The following is a 14750-nucleotide window of genomic DNA, read 5'->3' as shown; positions in this document are numbered from 1 at the left end:
GTTACCAGTTTTATACAGTATCCTCATTGCTGACTTTTGCTGAAAACATACTTTTGTTGAGTAGTACTCTATAAGGCCTTGAGACAGTTGTGCAGAAAAGTAGCTTAAGAAATTATACCTATGAAGTAATCTCTTGTGTATATGAATCAAGACAATGATACCTACATCTGTGTTCAAAAGAAGATGATATAAACATTTGAGTCATCTTATCAGTGTTCTAATTAGCCTTGCATTTTGCGTGTATTAGTATTGAGTCACATGCATGCTGTGTTGTATGTTTTACTGGTAGATGTAGAGCTTTGTCAAGTACAGCTGGCTACACACAGTCAACACTGCCCCTCTCCCCACCCACAGATGGTACAATCTGTCATCCAAAAATCATGTTATTCAAGCTACAAAGTAGGGCAACTACATGCTTAGTAAAACAAAATATGAATATTTTTCACTTTGTGTTAAGTGTCAGGCTGCCAAGAGTGTCACAAAGAGAAAACTGTTCTCCTATAATCTATGTGGCACTCAGTGCAAATCCAAACATCTAAATTATTGATGATAGATTGTGAGTCACAACTTGACAGTTGTCATAAAGTGTTATTTATTTGATTCCATCACAGAGTAAAAGATGTTTGTTTCTCTTTCAGAAAAATATTACATCTGCCCCCCCCCCCCCTTCCCGCCCTCTTACAGAGTTTCAGTGTTGTCAGAGGGTGACCTGTGGATGTCAGAATGCTGGAGCACGAAATACGAACATTAATAATGATCAGTCACAGGCAACATTCGTCCTTTCATTCATTCACACACCATGTTTTGTGAAACTGTCACTAGGAAAGTTCCCTGGAATGACTCAAGTTATACATTAAAAACAAGAAGCAGCTATTGCAGACTAGTTCCGTAAATCATACTGTCAGCAAGTTAATTATGAGTGCTAGGCACATGAACAAGACTGGTAGTTTGATTAGGTTTTGAATGACTCATTCACAAATACACTATCACTGTGCAACTGCAATGTCACGGCCAGCACAGTGTAGCCAGCTGGGCAAAAGTTACTGTACACGTGTGGTGAAGTGTATGTGTGATAGTTTTTCATTGATTTATTCCCTGAGAAGGCTCTCTCTGTCTGACAGTTTTTGTGTTGTGAATGGTTTTCATGCTATATTATGGTGGAATGTAACCTTCAGTTTCAACAGTCCAAGTGCTGTTATATTATGAATGACTTTCCAGACCTGTTCAGTTGACAAATTAAAGTACTTTGAGATGTAATTTAGTTTTCTGGTGTTTCACTATCCCCCTTTTTCTGATCGTCTGATAATGATGTGGTAATAAGTTTAAGCCTGGTATGATACTATTTGTGTGACCTACTATATATGAATATGAAGTAACAACAAAAAATGTAATTAATTGTAGGCAGAGTGGTGGTGAGGCAATTCTTTTGCTTTGATTTTCAAAATCCGAGGACTTTAATTTTTCTATCTCATATCTGACTTTAATTTTTCTATCTGATATCTGTTATGCACTTGTGCACCGGAATATGAAACTCCATTGTGAACCATTTAAAGAATGCCTACTGCAAATAAGAAGTAGTTGTATTTCTAGTATTGTGGACATGTAGTGCACTGCTCATCCTAAATTAACTTTTCTTATTAACTCCAAAGATGGTTAGTGAATATCTGTATTTACTTGAAAGTATAAGAATTTCATAGTCTGTGAAGAGGCTTCTGCCAGATGGTAAATATTGAACCTGCAAATAGCACCTGTACAGTTTAACCGTGATGCCATCTAAATGGTGAATTTAAACCACTCAGTGAGTAAGTGTAAAATAACTCTCATAACAAGAGTTATTGTTATTAGAATGGCATCTCTCTCATTAGCTATGCCAGTTCACATCAAAACTATTAGCTCCCAACCTTGATCATCTTGGTGCAGATCAGTGTGTTACCACAACCCACATTCTTAAAAATAATGTAGAAGCAAAATAAATATTAGAAGAATAAAATTAGAAGAAAAAATAAATATTGTCAATTTTCTGTTCTATTTCTGTTTACACATGTATGACACCACATAACACAAAATCATTGCAGCATGAGTCAAAGTTGACATTTAGTATTGGTATTTTCAGTTTCTGTACAAATTGTAAATAGCCTCTCGCTCCCTGTATTTTACCCCTGCCACCTGTAGAATTTGAAAGAGAGTATTCCAGTCAACATTGTCATAAGCTTTCTCTAAGTCTACAAATGCTAGAAACGTAGGTTTGCCTTTCCTTAATCTTTTTTCTAAGATAAGTCGTAAGGTCACTATTGCCTCACGTGTTCCAACATGTCTACGGAATCCAAACTGATCTTCCCCAAGGTCGGCTTCTACCAGTTTGTCCATTCGTCTAAAGAATTCGCGTTAGTATTTTGCAGCTGTGACTTATTAAACTGATAGTTCGGTAATTTTCACATCTGTCAACACCTGCTTTCTTCGGGCAGGTGCAACCATGACGGAGGGGTATCTGTTGAGAGGCCAGACAAATGTGTGGTTCCTGAAAAGGGGCAGCAGCCTTTTCAGTAGTTGCAGGGGCAGCAGTCTGGATGATTGACTGATCTGGCCTTGCAACATTAACCAAAACGGCCTTACTGTGCTGGTACTGCGAATGGCTGAAAGCAAGGGGAAACTACGGCCGTAATTTTTCCCGAGAGCATGCAGCTTTACTGTATGGATAAATGATGATGGCGTCCTCTTGGGTAAAGTATTCCGGAGGTAAAATAGTCCCCCATTCGGATCTCCGGACGGGAACTACTCAAGAGGACGTCGTTATCAGGAAAAAGAAAACTTGTGTTCTATGGATTGGAGTGTGGAACGTCAGATCCCTTAACTGGGCAGGTAGATTAGAGAATTTAAAAAGGGAAATGGATAGGTTAAAGTTAGGTATAGTGGGAATTCGTGAAGTTTGGTGGCAGGAGGAACAAGACTTTTGGTCAGGTGAATACAGGGTTATAAACACAAAATCAAATAGGGGTAATGCAGGAGTAAGTTTAATAATGAATAAAAAACTACTACAAACAGCATAGTGAACACATTATTGTGGCCAAGATAGACACGAAGCCCATGTCTACTACAGTAATACAAGTTTATATGCCAACTAGCTCTGCAGATGATGAAGAAATTGAAGAAATGTATGATGAGATAAAAGAAATTATTCAGGCAGTGAAGGGAGACGAAAATTTAATAGTCATGGGTGACTGGAATTCGAGAGTAGGAAAAGGGAGAGAAGGAAACATAGTAGGTGAATATGGATTGGGGCTAAGAAATGAGAGAGGAAGCTGCCTGACAAGAGTTTTGCACAGAGCATAACTTAATCATAGCTAACACTTGGTTCATGAATCATGAAAGAAGTTTGTATACATGGAAGAATCCTGGAGATACTAGAAGGTATCAGATAGATTATATAATGGTAAGACAGAGATTTAGGAACCAGGTTTTAAATTGTAAGACATTTCCAGGGGCAGATGTGGACTCTGACCACAATCTATTGGTTATGAACTGTAGATTAAAGCTGAAAAAACTGCAAAAAGGTGGGAATTTAAAGAGATGGGACCTGGATAAACTGAAAGAACCAGAGGTTGTACAGAGTTTCAGGGAGAGCATAAGGGAACAATTGACAGGAATGGGGGAAAGAAGTACAGTAGAAGAAGAATAATGGGTAGCTCTGAGGGATGAAGTAGTGAAGGCAGCAGATGATCAAGTAGGTAAAAAGACGAGGGCTAGTAGAGCTCCTTGGGTAACAGAAGAAATACTGAATTTAATTGATGAAAGGAGAAAATATAAAAATGCAGTAAATGAAGCAGGCAAAAAGGAATACAGACGTCTCAAAAATGAGATCGGCAGGAAGTGCAAAATGGCTAAGCAGGGATGGCTAGAGGACAAATGTAAGGATGTAGAGGCTTATGGAAATGGAAGAGGATGTAGATGAAGATGAAATGGGAGATACGATACTGTGTGAAGAGTTTGACAGAGCACTGAAAGACCTGAGTCGAAAGAAGGCCCTGGGAGTAGACATTATTCCATTAGAACTATTGACGGCCTTGGGAGAGCCAGTCCTGACAAAACTCTACCATCTGGTGAGCAAGATGTATGAGACAGGAGAAATACCCTCAGACTTCAAGAAGAATCTAATAATTCCAATCCCGAAGAAAGCAGGTGTTGACAGATGTGTATATTACCAAACTATCAGTTTAATAAGTCACAGCTGCAAAATACTAACGTGAATTCTTTAAAGACAAATGGAAAAACTGGTAGAAGCCAACCTCGGGGAAGATCAGTTTGGATTCCGTAGAAATATTGGAACACATGAGGCAATGCTGACCTTACGACTTATCTTAGAAGAAAGATTAAGGAAAGACAAACCTATGTTTCTAGCATTTGTAGACTTAGAGAAAGCTTTTGACAATGTTGACTGGAATACTCTTTCAAATTCTAAAGGTGGCAGGGGTAAAATACAGGGAGCAAAAGGCTATTTACAATTTGTACAGAAACCAGATGGCAGTTATAATAGTCGAGGGACACGAAAGGGAAGCAATGGTTGGGAAGGGAGTGAGACAGGGTTGTAGCCTCTCCCCGATATTATTCAATCTGTATATTGAGCAAGCAGTAAAGGAAACAAAAGAAATATTCGGAGTAGGTATTAAAATCCATGGGGAAGAAATAAAAACTTTGAGGTTCGCCGATGACATTGTAATTCTGTCTGAAGAGCAGTTGAACGGAATGGACAGTGTCTTGAAAGGAGGATATAAGATGAACGTCAACAAAAGCAAAACGAGGATAATGGAATGTGGTCGAATTAAGTCGGGTGATGCTGAGGGAATTAGATTAGGAAATGAGACAAAGTCGTAAAGGAGTTTTGCTATTTGGGGAGCAAAATAACTGATGATGGTCGAAGTAGAGAAGATATAAAATGTAGACTGGCAATGGCAAGGAAAGCGTTTCTGAAGAAGAGAAATTTGTTAACATCGAGTATAGATTTAAGTGTCAGGAAGTCGTTTCTGAAAGTATTTGTATGGAGTGTGGCCTTGTGTGGAAGTGAAACATGGACGATAAATGGTTCGGACAGGAAGAGAATAGAAGCTTTCGAAATGTGGTGCTACAGAAGAATGCTGAAGATTAGATGGGTAGATTACATAACTAATGAGGAGGTATTGAATAGGATTGGGGAGAAGAGAAGTTTGTGGCACAACTTGACCAGAAGAAGGGATCGGTTGGTAGGACATGTTCTGAGGCATCAAGGGATCACCAATTTAGTATTGGAGGGCAGTGTGGAGGGTAAAAATCGTAGAGGGAGACCAAGAGATGAATACACTAAGCAGATTCAGAAGGATGTAGGTTGCAGTAGGTACTGGGAGATGAAGAAGCTTGCACAGGATAGAGTAGCATGGAGAGCTGCATCAAACCAGTCTCAGGACTGAAGACCACAACAACAACAACATTTCCTAGTTGTCATTTTTCCCCCAACAAATGTGTTTAAATAGTATATGGAAGTGAAACATGGATGATAAATAGTTTGGACAAGAAGAGAATAGAAGCTTTCGAAATGTGGAGCTACAGAAGAATGCTGAAGATTAGATGGGTAGATCACATAACTAATGAGGAGGTATTGAATAGAATTGGGGAGAAGAGGAGTATGTGGCACAACTTGACAAAAAGAAGGGACCGGTTGGTAGGACATGTTCTGAGGCATCAAGGGATCACAAATTTAGCATTGGAGGACAGTGTGGAGGGTAAAAATCGTAGAGGGAGACCAAGAGATGAATACACTGAAACCACACTGCAATTATCAGGAAGTGGTGACTGGGTGGGGGTAAGGAGTAGGCTGGAGGGGGAGGGATAATATGGTGGGGGTGGCAGACAGCGAAGTGCTGTGGGTTAGACTGTGGGCAGGGGAGAGGTGGGGGGGGGGGGGGGGGGCGGCGAGGGGAAGTAATGGAAAAGGAGAGAAATAAAAAGACTGGGTGTGGTAGTGGAATGATGGCTGTGTAGCGCTGGCATGGGAATAGGGGAGGGGCTGGATGGGTGAGGGCATAGGCTGTGAAGTAGTTGTTGAAATGAAGGATATCTTTGTTTGGCAGCGTGTTCAGCAGCAGGATGATCCACTTGTTTCTTGGCCACAGTTTGTCAATGGCCATTCATGTGGAAAGACAGCTTGTTGGTTGTCATGCGTACATAGAATACAGCACAGTGGTTGCAGCTTAGCTTGTAGGCCACATGACTGGTTTCACAGGTAGCCCTGTCTTTGATGGGATAGGTGATGTTTGTGACCGGACTGGAGTAGGTGGTGGTAGTGGGAGGATGTATAGGACATGTCTGTTATGAGGTAAGGGATTGGGAACAGGGGTTGTGTAAGGATGGATGAGTATGTTGTGTAGGTTCGGTGGATGGCGGAATACAACTGTGGGATTGTTGGGAAAGTCAGAGTGTAGGACATTTCTCATTTCAGGGCACAACAGGAGTTAATCGAAACCATGACAGAGAATGCAATTCAGTTGCTCCAGTCCTGGGTGCTACTGATTTATGAGGGGAATGCTCCTCTTGTTTTTGGCTGGACGGTAGGACTTTGGGAGGTGGTGGGAGACTGGAAAGATAAGGCTTGGGAGCTTTGTTTTTGTACAAGGTTGCGAGGATAATTATGATCAGTGAAGGCTTCAGTGAAGGCTTCTGTGAGATGTTTGGTATATTTCGAGAGGGACTACTTGTCACTGCAGATTCGATGACCATGGGTGGCTGGGCCATACGGAAGAGACTTCATGGTATGGAACGGCTGGCAGCTGTCAAAGTGGAGGTATTGCTGGTGGTTAGTAGGTTTGATATGGATGGAGGTAGTGATGTAGCCATCTCTGAGGTGGAGGTCAACATCTAGGAAGGTGGCTTGTTGGGTTGAGTAGGACCTGGTGAAGCAAATGGGGGAGAAGTTGTTGAGGTTCTGGATGAATGTGCATAGGGTGTCCTCACCTTCGGTCCAGATGCAAAGGTGTCATCAGTTAATCTGAACCAGGTGAGGGGTTTGGAATTGTAGGTGTTTAGGAAGGATTCCTCTAGATGGCCCATGAATAGGTTGGTGTAGGATGGTGCCTCGTGTGTGCCCATAGCCATACCTTGGATTTGTTTGTAGGTAATGCCTTCAAAGCAGAAGTAATTGTGTGTGAGGATATAGTTGGTCATGGCAACTAGGAAGGAGGTTGTTGGTCTGGAATCCATCGGGCATTGGGAAAGGCAGTGTTCAATAGTGGTAAGGCCATTAGCATTAGGGATGTTAGTCTACAAGGAGGTGGCATCAATAGTGATGAGCAGGGCACTGTGTGATAAAGGTACAGGAATTGTGGAGAGCTGGTGGAGGAAATGATTGGTATCTTTTATACAGGAGGGAAGGTTCTGGTTGAAGGTGTTGGTCTATGAGAGCTGAGATTCTTTCAGTGGGGACACAGTAACTGGCCACTATAGGGTGTCCTGGGTGATTAGGTTTATGGACTTTGGAAGCATGTAGAAGGTAGGAGTGTGGGGAGTGGTAGGGGTGAGCAGAGAAATGGACACTGGGGAGAGGTTCTGGGATGGGCCTAAGGATTTGAGTAATGACTGTAGATCCAGCTTGATTACTGGGATGGGGTCACTGTGCCAAGGTTTGTAGTTGGAAGTATCTGACAGCTCACATAGTCCTTCCACCAGGTAATCCTTCCATTTCAATACAACAGTGGTGGAGCCTTTGTACGCAGGTAGAAGCATAAGGTCAGGATCAGTTTTTAGATGGTGGACTGTGGTTCTTTCTGCACAGGTGCTGCTGCTTGCAGTGTGGTTTCAGTTGCCTGAGACTGCAGTCATATGTGTGAGTTGCATTTTTGTTCGGTGTGTGTGTGTGTGTGTGTGTGTGTGTGTGTGTGTGTGTGTGTGTTTGCATGGGTGCGTATGTCTGTCTATTGTTGATGAAGGATTTAACAGCTGAAAGCTATAATTGTGAGAGTCTTTTTGTTGTGCCTACCTGCGACTCAACATCTCCGCTTTACGGTGAGTAGCAACTTTCCTTCTCATATTGTTACATTCTATCCTGGATTTTCCGTTGTTTGATATATTGATTTAAGTGTTTGGACAGTTTTTCTGAATGTATTTGTCAGAAGTGTGCCCTTGTATCTAAGTGAAATCTGGATGATAAACTGTTTGGAGAAGAAGAGAGTAGGAGATTTTTAAAATGTGATGCTACAGCAAAATGCTGCTGATTGAGTGGGCAGATCATGTAACTAATAAGGAGGTAGTGAATCTGATAGAGGCAAAAAATAATGTATGGCAAAATTTGACTAAGATATGGGATCACTTGTGAGGAATCGAGGAATCATCAGTTTGGTGATGGAGAGAAGTTCATGAGTCAATATTTACTGCGGGCACCATGACATCTAAGCCAGCTTCACATATGAAACTGAAACTCCTTCCAACCTGTGAACATTCCCCTCTGTTTCAATTCCACAGCCTACTAACTGTTTTACTGTGTTTTCTGTTTAACTTTTTGCACCATAATCGAATCCTGGCTGCTTCTTTTATGGTAGAATCCCAGTATTTAGCCAGGGTTCACGTTCTCCTCAAATAGTATTCTGTGGACATTCTCTAGAGCTCTGCAATGGTCAACTTGTTCAATCATCTCTGCCTTATACAGTGTTTGTCTGTAATGCAGCTCTCTGTGACAATGCAGATGGTTTGTCTAAGAAAACACATGCATTTGCACAAGCTAGCATACCTCATGCATACACAACCACTCCTCTGGCCACTGCAGTCACATTGCAACGGTGGCTTGTCGAGCAGAAACAGCAGTCTGGAATGGGGTGGGGAAGGGAGTGGGATAGCAGAGTCTGGAGGGGGGGGGGGGTGAGGAGTCGGTGCTGCCTGACTAGATGGTGGCCAGAGAAGGCTACAGGGCAGAGTGCCAGGAGGGAGAGGGGGGTGAGGGAAACGGAGCAGAAAAGGAGAGCAGCAGAGAGGGGAAAAATAATGGTGGCATTGGTAGAGATCAGAGCACAGTGGAGGTGGGGGTGATTAATTGAGAAGAGGTGGTAGGTCGGAGGGGGTGGAAACTATTGGGAGTGGGGTGTGGGGGTAGTAGGTTAACTTAGGTTGAGGCTGGGATGTTTTCGGAAGCGGAAAATGTGTCACAAGGATAGCTCCTAACTGTGCAGTTAAGAGAAGCTGGTGATGGAGGAGAGGATCCAGATGGCCCAGTTGTGAAGCACCCATTGAAATCAAACCCGCATGTTGTGCCACAGGACAGTCCACTTTGTCCTTGGCTACAGTTTGGCAGTGCGTACTCGTCCTGGTAGACATGTGGTTGGTAGTCATGCCAATATAAAAATATATGCAGTGATTGCAGCAGATCTGATATATGACATGGCTGCTTTTACATGTGACCTGTCTGTGTCGCATACAAGCTCTGCTATGATCAGGGCATAGCTTTTTGTGTCAGTGTGACTACGAGCCAGCTGTTTCCTAGCATGAATGGCCGCCACCAAACTGTGGCCACAAGCAAAGTGGACCATTTCAGTGGCTGCGTCATAACCTGGGCCATCCGGATCTTCCCCTCCAGCACCAGATTTTCTGAACAGTGCAAATGGGAGTTATCCTTACAACAGATTCTTTGCTCCCAAAATTATCCCAGCCTCAACCTGTGATAATCGACTGCTATATCACCTCCTCCAAATTAACAGTCCCCACCTTCAGTGTGCTCCGCTCTCTGCCAAGACAACTGGTCTTTTCCCCTCTCCTTTTCTACTCCCCATTCTCCCCCCCCCCTCCCCCCAACCTCAGCCCGCGTGCTCCTCCCCCTAAAGCCTCCCAATGCTGCACGTGACAGGGTGTTATCTGGCCATCATCTAGTCCCTGCATGCTCTTGTCAGGCAGTGCTGACTGCCCACAGTACACTGCTATCCCTTTCCCTTCTCCGCCCCATTCCAGATCACTGCTTCTGATTGACATGACACCATTTCATTCTGCCCACAGTGGTCAGAAAAAGCAGTCTTGTATGTGTGACGTGTACTTGCTTTTGTGAATATGTGTGTGTGTTTTCTTTTCTCAAGAACACATTGGCTGAAAGCTAAGTGTGTAACAGTCTTGTACATTTGGGCGTCTGCAGCTCAATGTGTCGTCTTTATGGTGCTAGAAATTTATCCTTTTCTTAATGTTGTTAATAATGGCCATTGAGTTTGTCCTGTTATATAATGATGGTTACTTTTTGGTGACATGCTGGTCTGTAGTGTAACCCAACGGCCTAGGTTAGGTTGGAATGTGACAGTTGGCAAAAGCAATTAATATGATATCCAAAGAATAACTATAAATCTTGCGATGGTGTAAAACGAAACAATGGAAAATCCAGGATGGAATAATGACATTATTATGAAAATGATTGATTGCTATTCACCATATAGCAGAATTGCTGGGTCGTGGAAAGACACAACAAAAAGACTGTCGGAAAGTTATCTTTTGGCCAACAAGGCCTTTCTCAGTAGTAGACAACATACACACATGTTCACACTCACGCAAATGCAACTCACACATACATGTCCACTAGTCTCTGGCAAATTCAAAGCCTTTGTGGCGATATGTTTGAGGTGCTTCATACCAGGACAGTACTGTAAAATGAAAATAATTCTTTGTGAGTGGTAAGCAGTGTTTCAAGACATGACAATATAATAGTGTAATAAATGGACTTCACACAAGCAAAGGAGTTAGGAAGTTGTTTAGCATACTGATATTTGGATATGAGTAGGTTGCATCATTTGTATCCATCTTGCAGAATGGGATAGCAGCTCACGATAGTGGAGATGCTGAAGGGAGGTTTTCAATGTGTGCAGTGGTCATTGTATATCTGTTGGTGTGGTAATGGTAAATGTTCCAGGAGATAGCTAGTTATACAGTGAGGTACAAATTAAACAGGTTTTAAAGATTTTCTTTCTGTTCTGAAGGTATGATAAGTGTGTGTATTTACACAGGCTCAGATTTTGAGGATGTCATCGATGTGACATATTTCATACAAAAGTTGCATATTCTTGGTATATACTGTAAACATTTGTAATGAGGTAGGAATTATTGTTGTTGCTAGCACTCATTTATCAAGACTCTGTTTCTGCATTTCTCACCAATCGTGAGCACGCAGTCTAAAAGTTGTATGGATTTTCAGTAACTTCTTGAGACAGATACATTTCCTGGGATCCTTTTCACTTTGGAACCTCTTAACTAATATTCTTCCTTACTAGTTTAGTATTCAACTAACTTTCACTCAGCTTTGCCTACTTTTTGACATGTGGGAAGGGCTAAATATGACTTCATAACCTGTAAAATTTTAGGGAAATGAGTACTGCTATTGTCTTTAAAATATGTCTTGTGGAATGGTAACCAATATTTTAACAATTATGAATGCAAACATTTCTCAACATATGGATTAATTGCAAGGAAGTTTATCTAGATATTTCATATTCATGAAGCATCCCAGTGTACAGGAAGATCAACATCACACATTTGTTTACCTACTTTCACTGTGATGACAGTGGTCTTTCAGGGTAGTAATTGAGTTATGCTACCTCAAAAATCAACTAAAATGATATTGTTCATTTTTACTTCACTTTCAATGTTTACATTTAATAGCCTCCATGAAAGGCCTTATTACAAATCAATGACTTGAAATATCTTGTGTAGGCCCATTTGTGTAATCTTTGGGTTTTATTTTGTTAACATTCAGTTCATTCATTTACAATTTCTTGACTTTTGTTTATTATATTTGCAGCATCTTGCTTTTGTGAAATTTATCTTGCACCAAAGTGTGTTCAACTGGCAGTTCACCAGATAATCAAAAATGAAAGATGGTGTGGGCAAATAATAATGTTACTCTGTTAGCACAGTCCTTTCTGTTGTTCTTAGCTTTTTCAGAGTTGTGGTATTATTCAGTCTCCATATGTGGTGTAGACTTGTAGAATATTATAAACCATGTAAAATAAGTGAGAGTGGGACAAACAAAGTTTTGTTCTGATTATTTCAGGATCCATAATAGGTTAGAGGTGAAAATGGCAACAGATCTACTGCCAGACTTCCCACCAGGTCCTCTTGATTGCTATCGTAAAGGATCTTCTTTCAATTGGAAGTCTATGAAGATGCTTTTAGAAGATCCAGAGATTTTGAAATATAAGGTACAATAACTTACCCAATATAGCATTCAGAAATATGAGTATGTGATTTGATATGTTTGCATACTTACTTGTTGCTTTTGACTTATGTAAGAACAGATGAAAATATGGAATCTCTTTGAGGAAGATCAAGAATTTCAGCATGCTAATACAACATTAAGTCTGGATGAGCAGCGGCGTGTGGCCATAAGAAGACTGTATCGTTTAAGACAACTTTACAAAATAACTCCAGAGGAGATAATGGAAGACACTCGTAAGGTAAGGCAATTACAGCACTAATTTTGTTACTGGATTAACTTCCTTTCTGGCTAAAGATTTAACTTATGGTGTGTGAATGTCGACACTACATTTTTGGTACATGGGGCAAATATCAGAGCAATTGCATTTCTGATTCAGTGAATTTTGTCAGATACTTATCTGCACATAATATGTGGCCCCTAAGGTAGTTAATAGTCTGTTTGTCATGCTGACCGAATGTCAAAAACTGCATCCAGATGTGATGTCTCAACTAATTAAACTCTCAGTCACAGAATACCTGTTTATTATCAAAACATGTTGTTGCGACTGTGACATACACTCAAAACTGTTTCACTGTGATGTGCACCCAGAGTATAAGGGAAATGTACCATATCGTACTATACTTTACTTCCAGTTAATCATTGAATCTATTTTTATTTACTTCTGCAAATCTCTTATGTTATCAATCACTTTTCAGATGAAGCCGCCATGTTATAGTGTTGTTGATCATGGTTAGCTTTTCCATACTGAGACACTGCTTTCAGCTAGCCCCTGGTGGTTTTTATGCCAAACCTCATTAATTATTTTTATGCCTCGGTCTTTGTAAAAATGATCTCCTTGTTTAATAACAAGACAAAAATGATATTCAGTGGACATTAACCATTTTATATTGTACTTGTTTTGCAAAATATTTTATAATATTGGTTGTTTTATTTTTATTTTAGCCTTATGCAATGGTCTCCTCCCTATTTCAATATGAGCCATCACTTGCTGTGAAATCAGGGCTAACATTTGACATGTTCACCAACACAATTCGGGCCATGGGTACTGCAAGGCATTATGACTTCATTGAAGACTGTGAGGCAGCAAAGGCATGTATGCTTTTTAAATGTAACTATAAAATATAAATCAAGACACCTGTGGATAAGTTTGTATTGAGGAGGTAGTGCTTAAAAGCACACAGTATAGTCTTGTATCCTCCTGTTAAGAGCCAAAGAGATACCAGGAAATGTTTGGCCATGTAGAGATAAGAAAAGAATTGTACTGGGATTGCAAATTGGCTTGCTCTCTTGTGACATTCACAGAAATGATTTTTATTTTCACTGGCGTAAGCTTCACACTCACAAAAAGAATAAGAACAAGTTATAAGTAGTGCACGGGTTTGGACTGTAGGAAGGGAGTTTTATGGATATTTGTGTTATATGTGTACAGCAAGCCGCATATTATTTAAATTTCTGAACTCTGATAAATATTTAAACTGGTATATGACATATAAATTACTCAATTTCAAATATTTATATACGCATCATACACTTCACCGTGACATCTTTTGACAGAAATTGTGTTTGTGAAAATTATCAGTAGTTATGTAGGGTGACACAGTTAACTTGGACACTGAATTAATTTAAGCATCTCTTGCGGAAGATCACTGGTCTTCCAATCTCTCTGGGAATGGTCAGCAAGGAGCAGCTCTCTATGCATATGATCAGGCCACTGCCTTTACTTGAACATACATCTTCAATATTTTCATTGTCTTCTCGAAATGATTTCAGTCTTTTAACTTCTTCTTATTGTCTTGCTTTAGATGTTAGGCACTTGTACACACAAAATGGATAAGCTTAGCTACACGTAAATACTGAAATTGTGTCAAAAGAAAAATTTACTCGAGAAAACTATCACATCACAAGTAGGCAGAATGGCTGTACTAACCTTTAGGAGGCAAAATTTTAAGTACTGTCGATAGATATAAATAAAAGTAGAAAAACTTAATTTTTGGAACTGTTAGTTCATTTCTCAGGGAGCCGAGAGGGATAGATTGAGGATGGTTAGAAAGTAGCACCAAACCACTCAGAACCCAGGGCGAGAGGACTCCAGCTGCTCAAATAACAAGATGCAGCAAAAGCAAGGTGGAGGGTGTCGAAGATAATATATAATCATAGCTGCTATTCTACAGTTTCAGTCTAGTGATGATGATTACACAGTGAAACGTAAAGCTGTATTAGGAGGAAGAAAAATGAGAAGCGAAATGAATATTGTAATTAACAATAGCGGGAAAGCAGAATAAGAGGTAGGGAAGATACAGATAGAGAAAGTGAGAGAGGTGGAAACAGAGATAAAAAGCTAAAAAAAAGTAGAGAAAATATTTATGTGAATAATAATCTTTTCATTTCACTGTCTCTGTCTTTATTTACATCCATCTCCTTTTCCTCTTTCCTCTTTATTCTTAACTGCACTATTTTACTTCTCATATCTCTTCCTGTTAATCAAACAGTGGAAAATCTAGGATGGTGTGTAAGAACATTATGAAAAGGCTATTTGCTACTCACCATGTAGTGG

The 14750-nt window shown here is 40.5% G+C and overlaps 1 protein-coding gene across 3 annotated transcripts in view; it reads left to right on the top strand.

The window, feature by feature from the left end:
* LOC124795026 (peroxisomal acyl-coenzyme A oxidase 3-like) overlaps positions 1-14750 on the top strand; it is a 139944-nt gene that overhangs the window by 1512 nt on the left and 123682 nt on the right. For all 3 annotated transcript variants that reach the window (XM_047258797.1, XM_047258798.1, XM_047258796.1), the window contains exons 2-4: positions 12032-12179; positions 12276-12434; positions 13139-13285. In XM_047258797.1, the coding sequence (XP_047114753.1) occupies positions 12057-12179; positions 12276-12434; positions 13139-13285 (429 nt within the window). In that variant the 5' untranslated portion in view covers positions 12032-12056. The remainder of the gene's footprint in view (positions 1-12031; positions 12180-12275; positions 12435-13138; positions 13286-14750) is intronic.

This window comes from Schistocerca piceifrons, chromosome 4, assembly GCF_021461385.2.
Source record: "Schistocerca piceifrons isolate TAMUIC-IGC-003096 chromosome 4, iqSchPice1.1, whole genome shotgun sequence".
Classification (NCBI taxonomy): Eukaryota; Metazoa; Arthropoda; class Insecta; order Orthoptera; family Acrididae; genus Schistocerca; species Schistocerca piceifrons.
The sequence above is the reverse complement of the archived record's forward strand: the minus strand, read 5'-3'. Positions and strand labels throughout refer to the sequence as shown.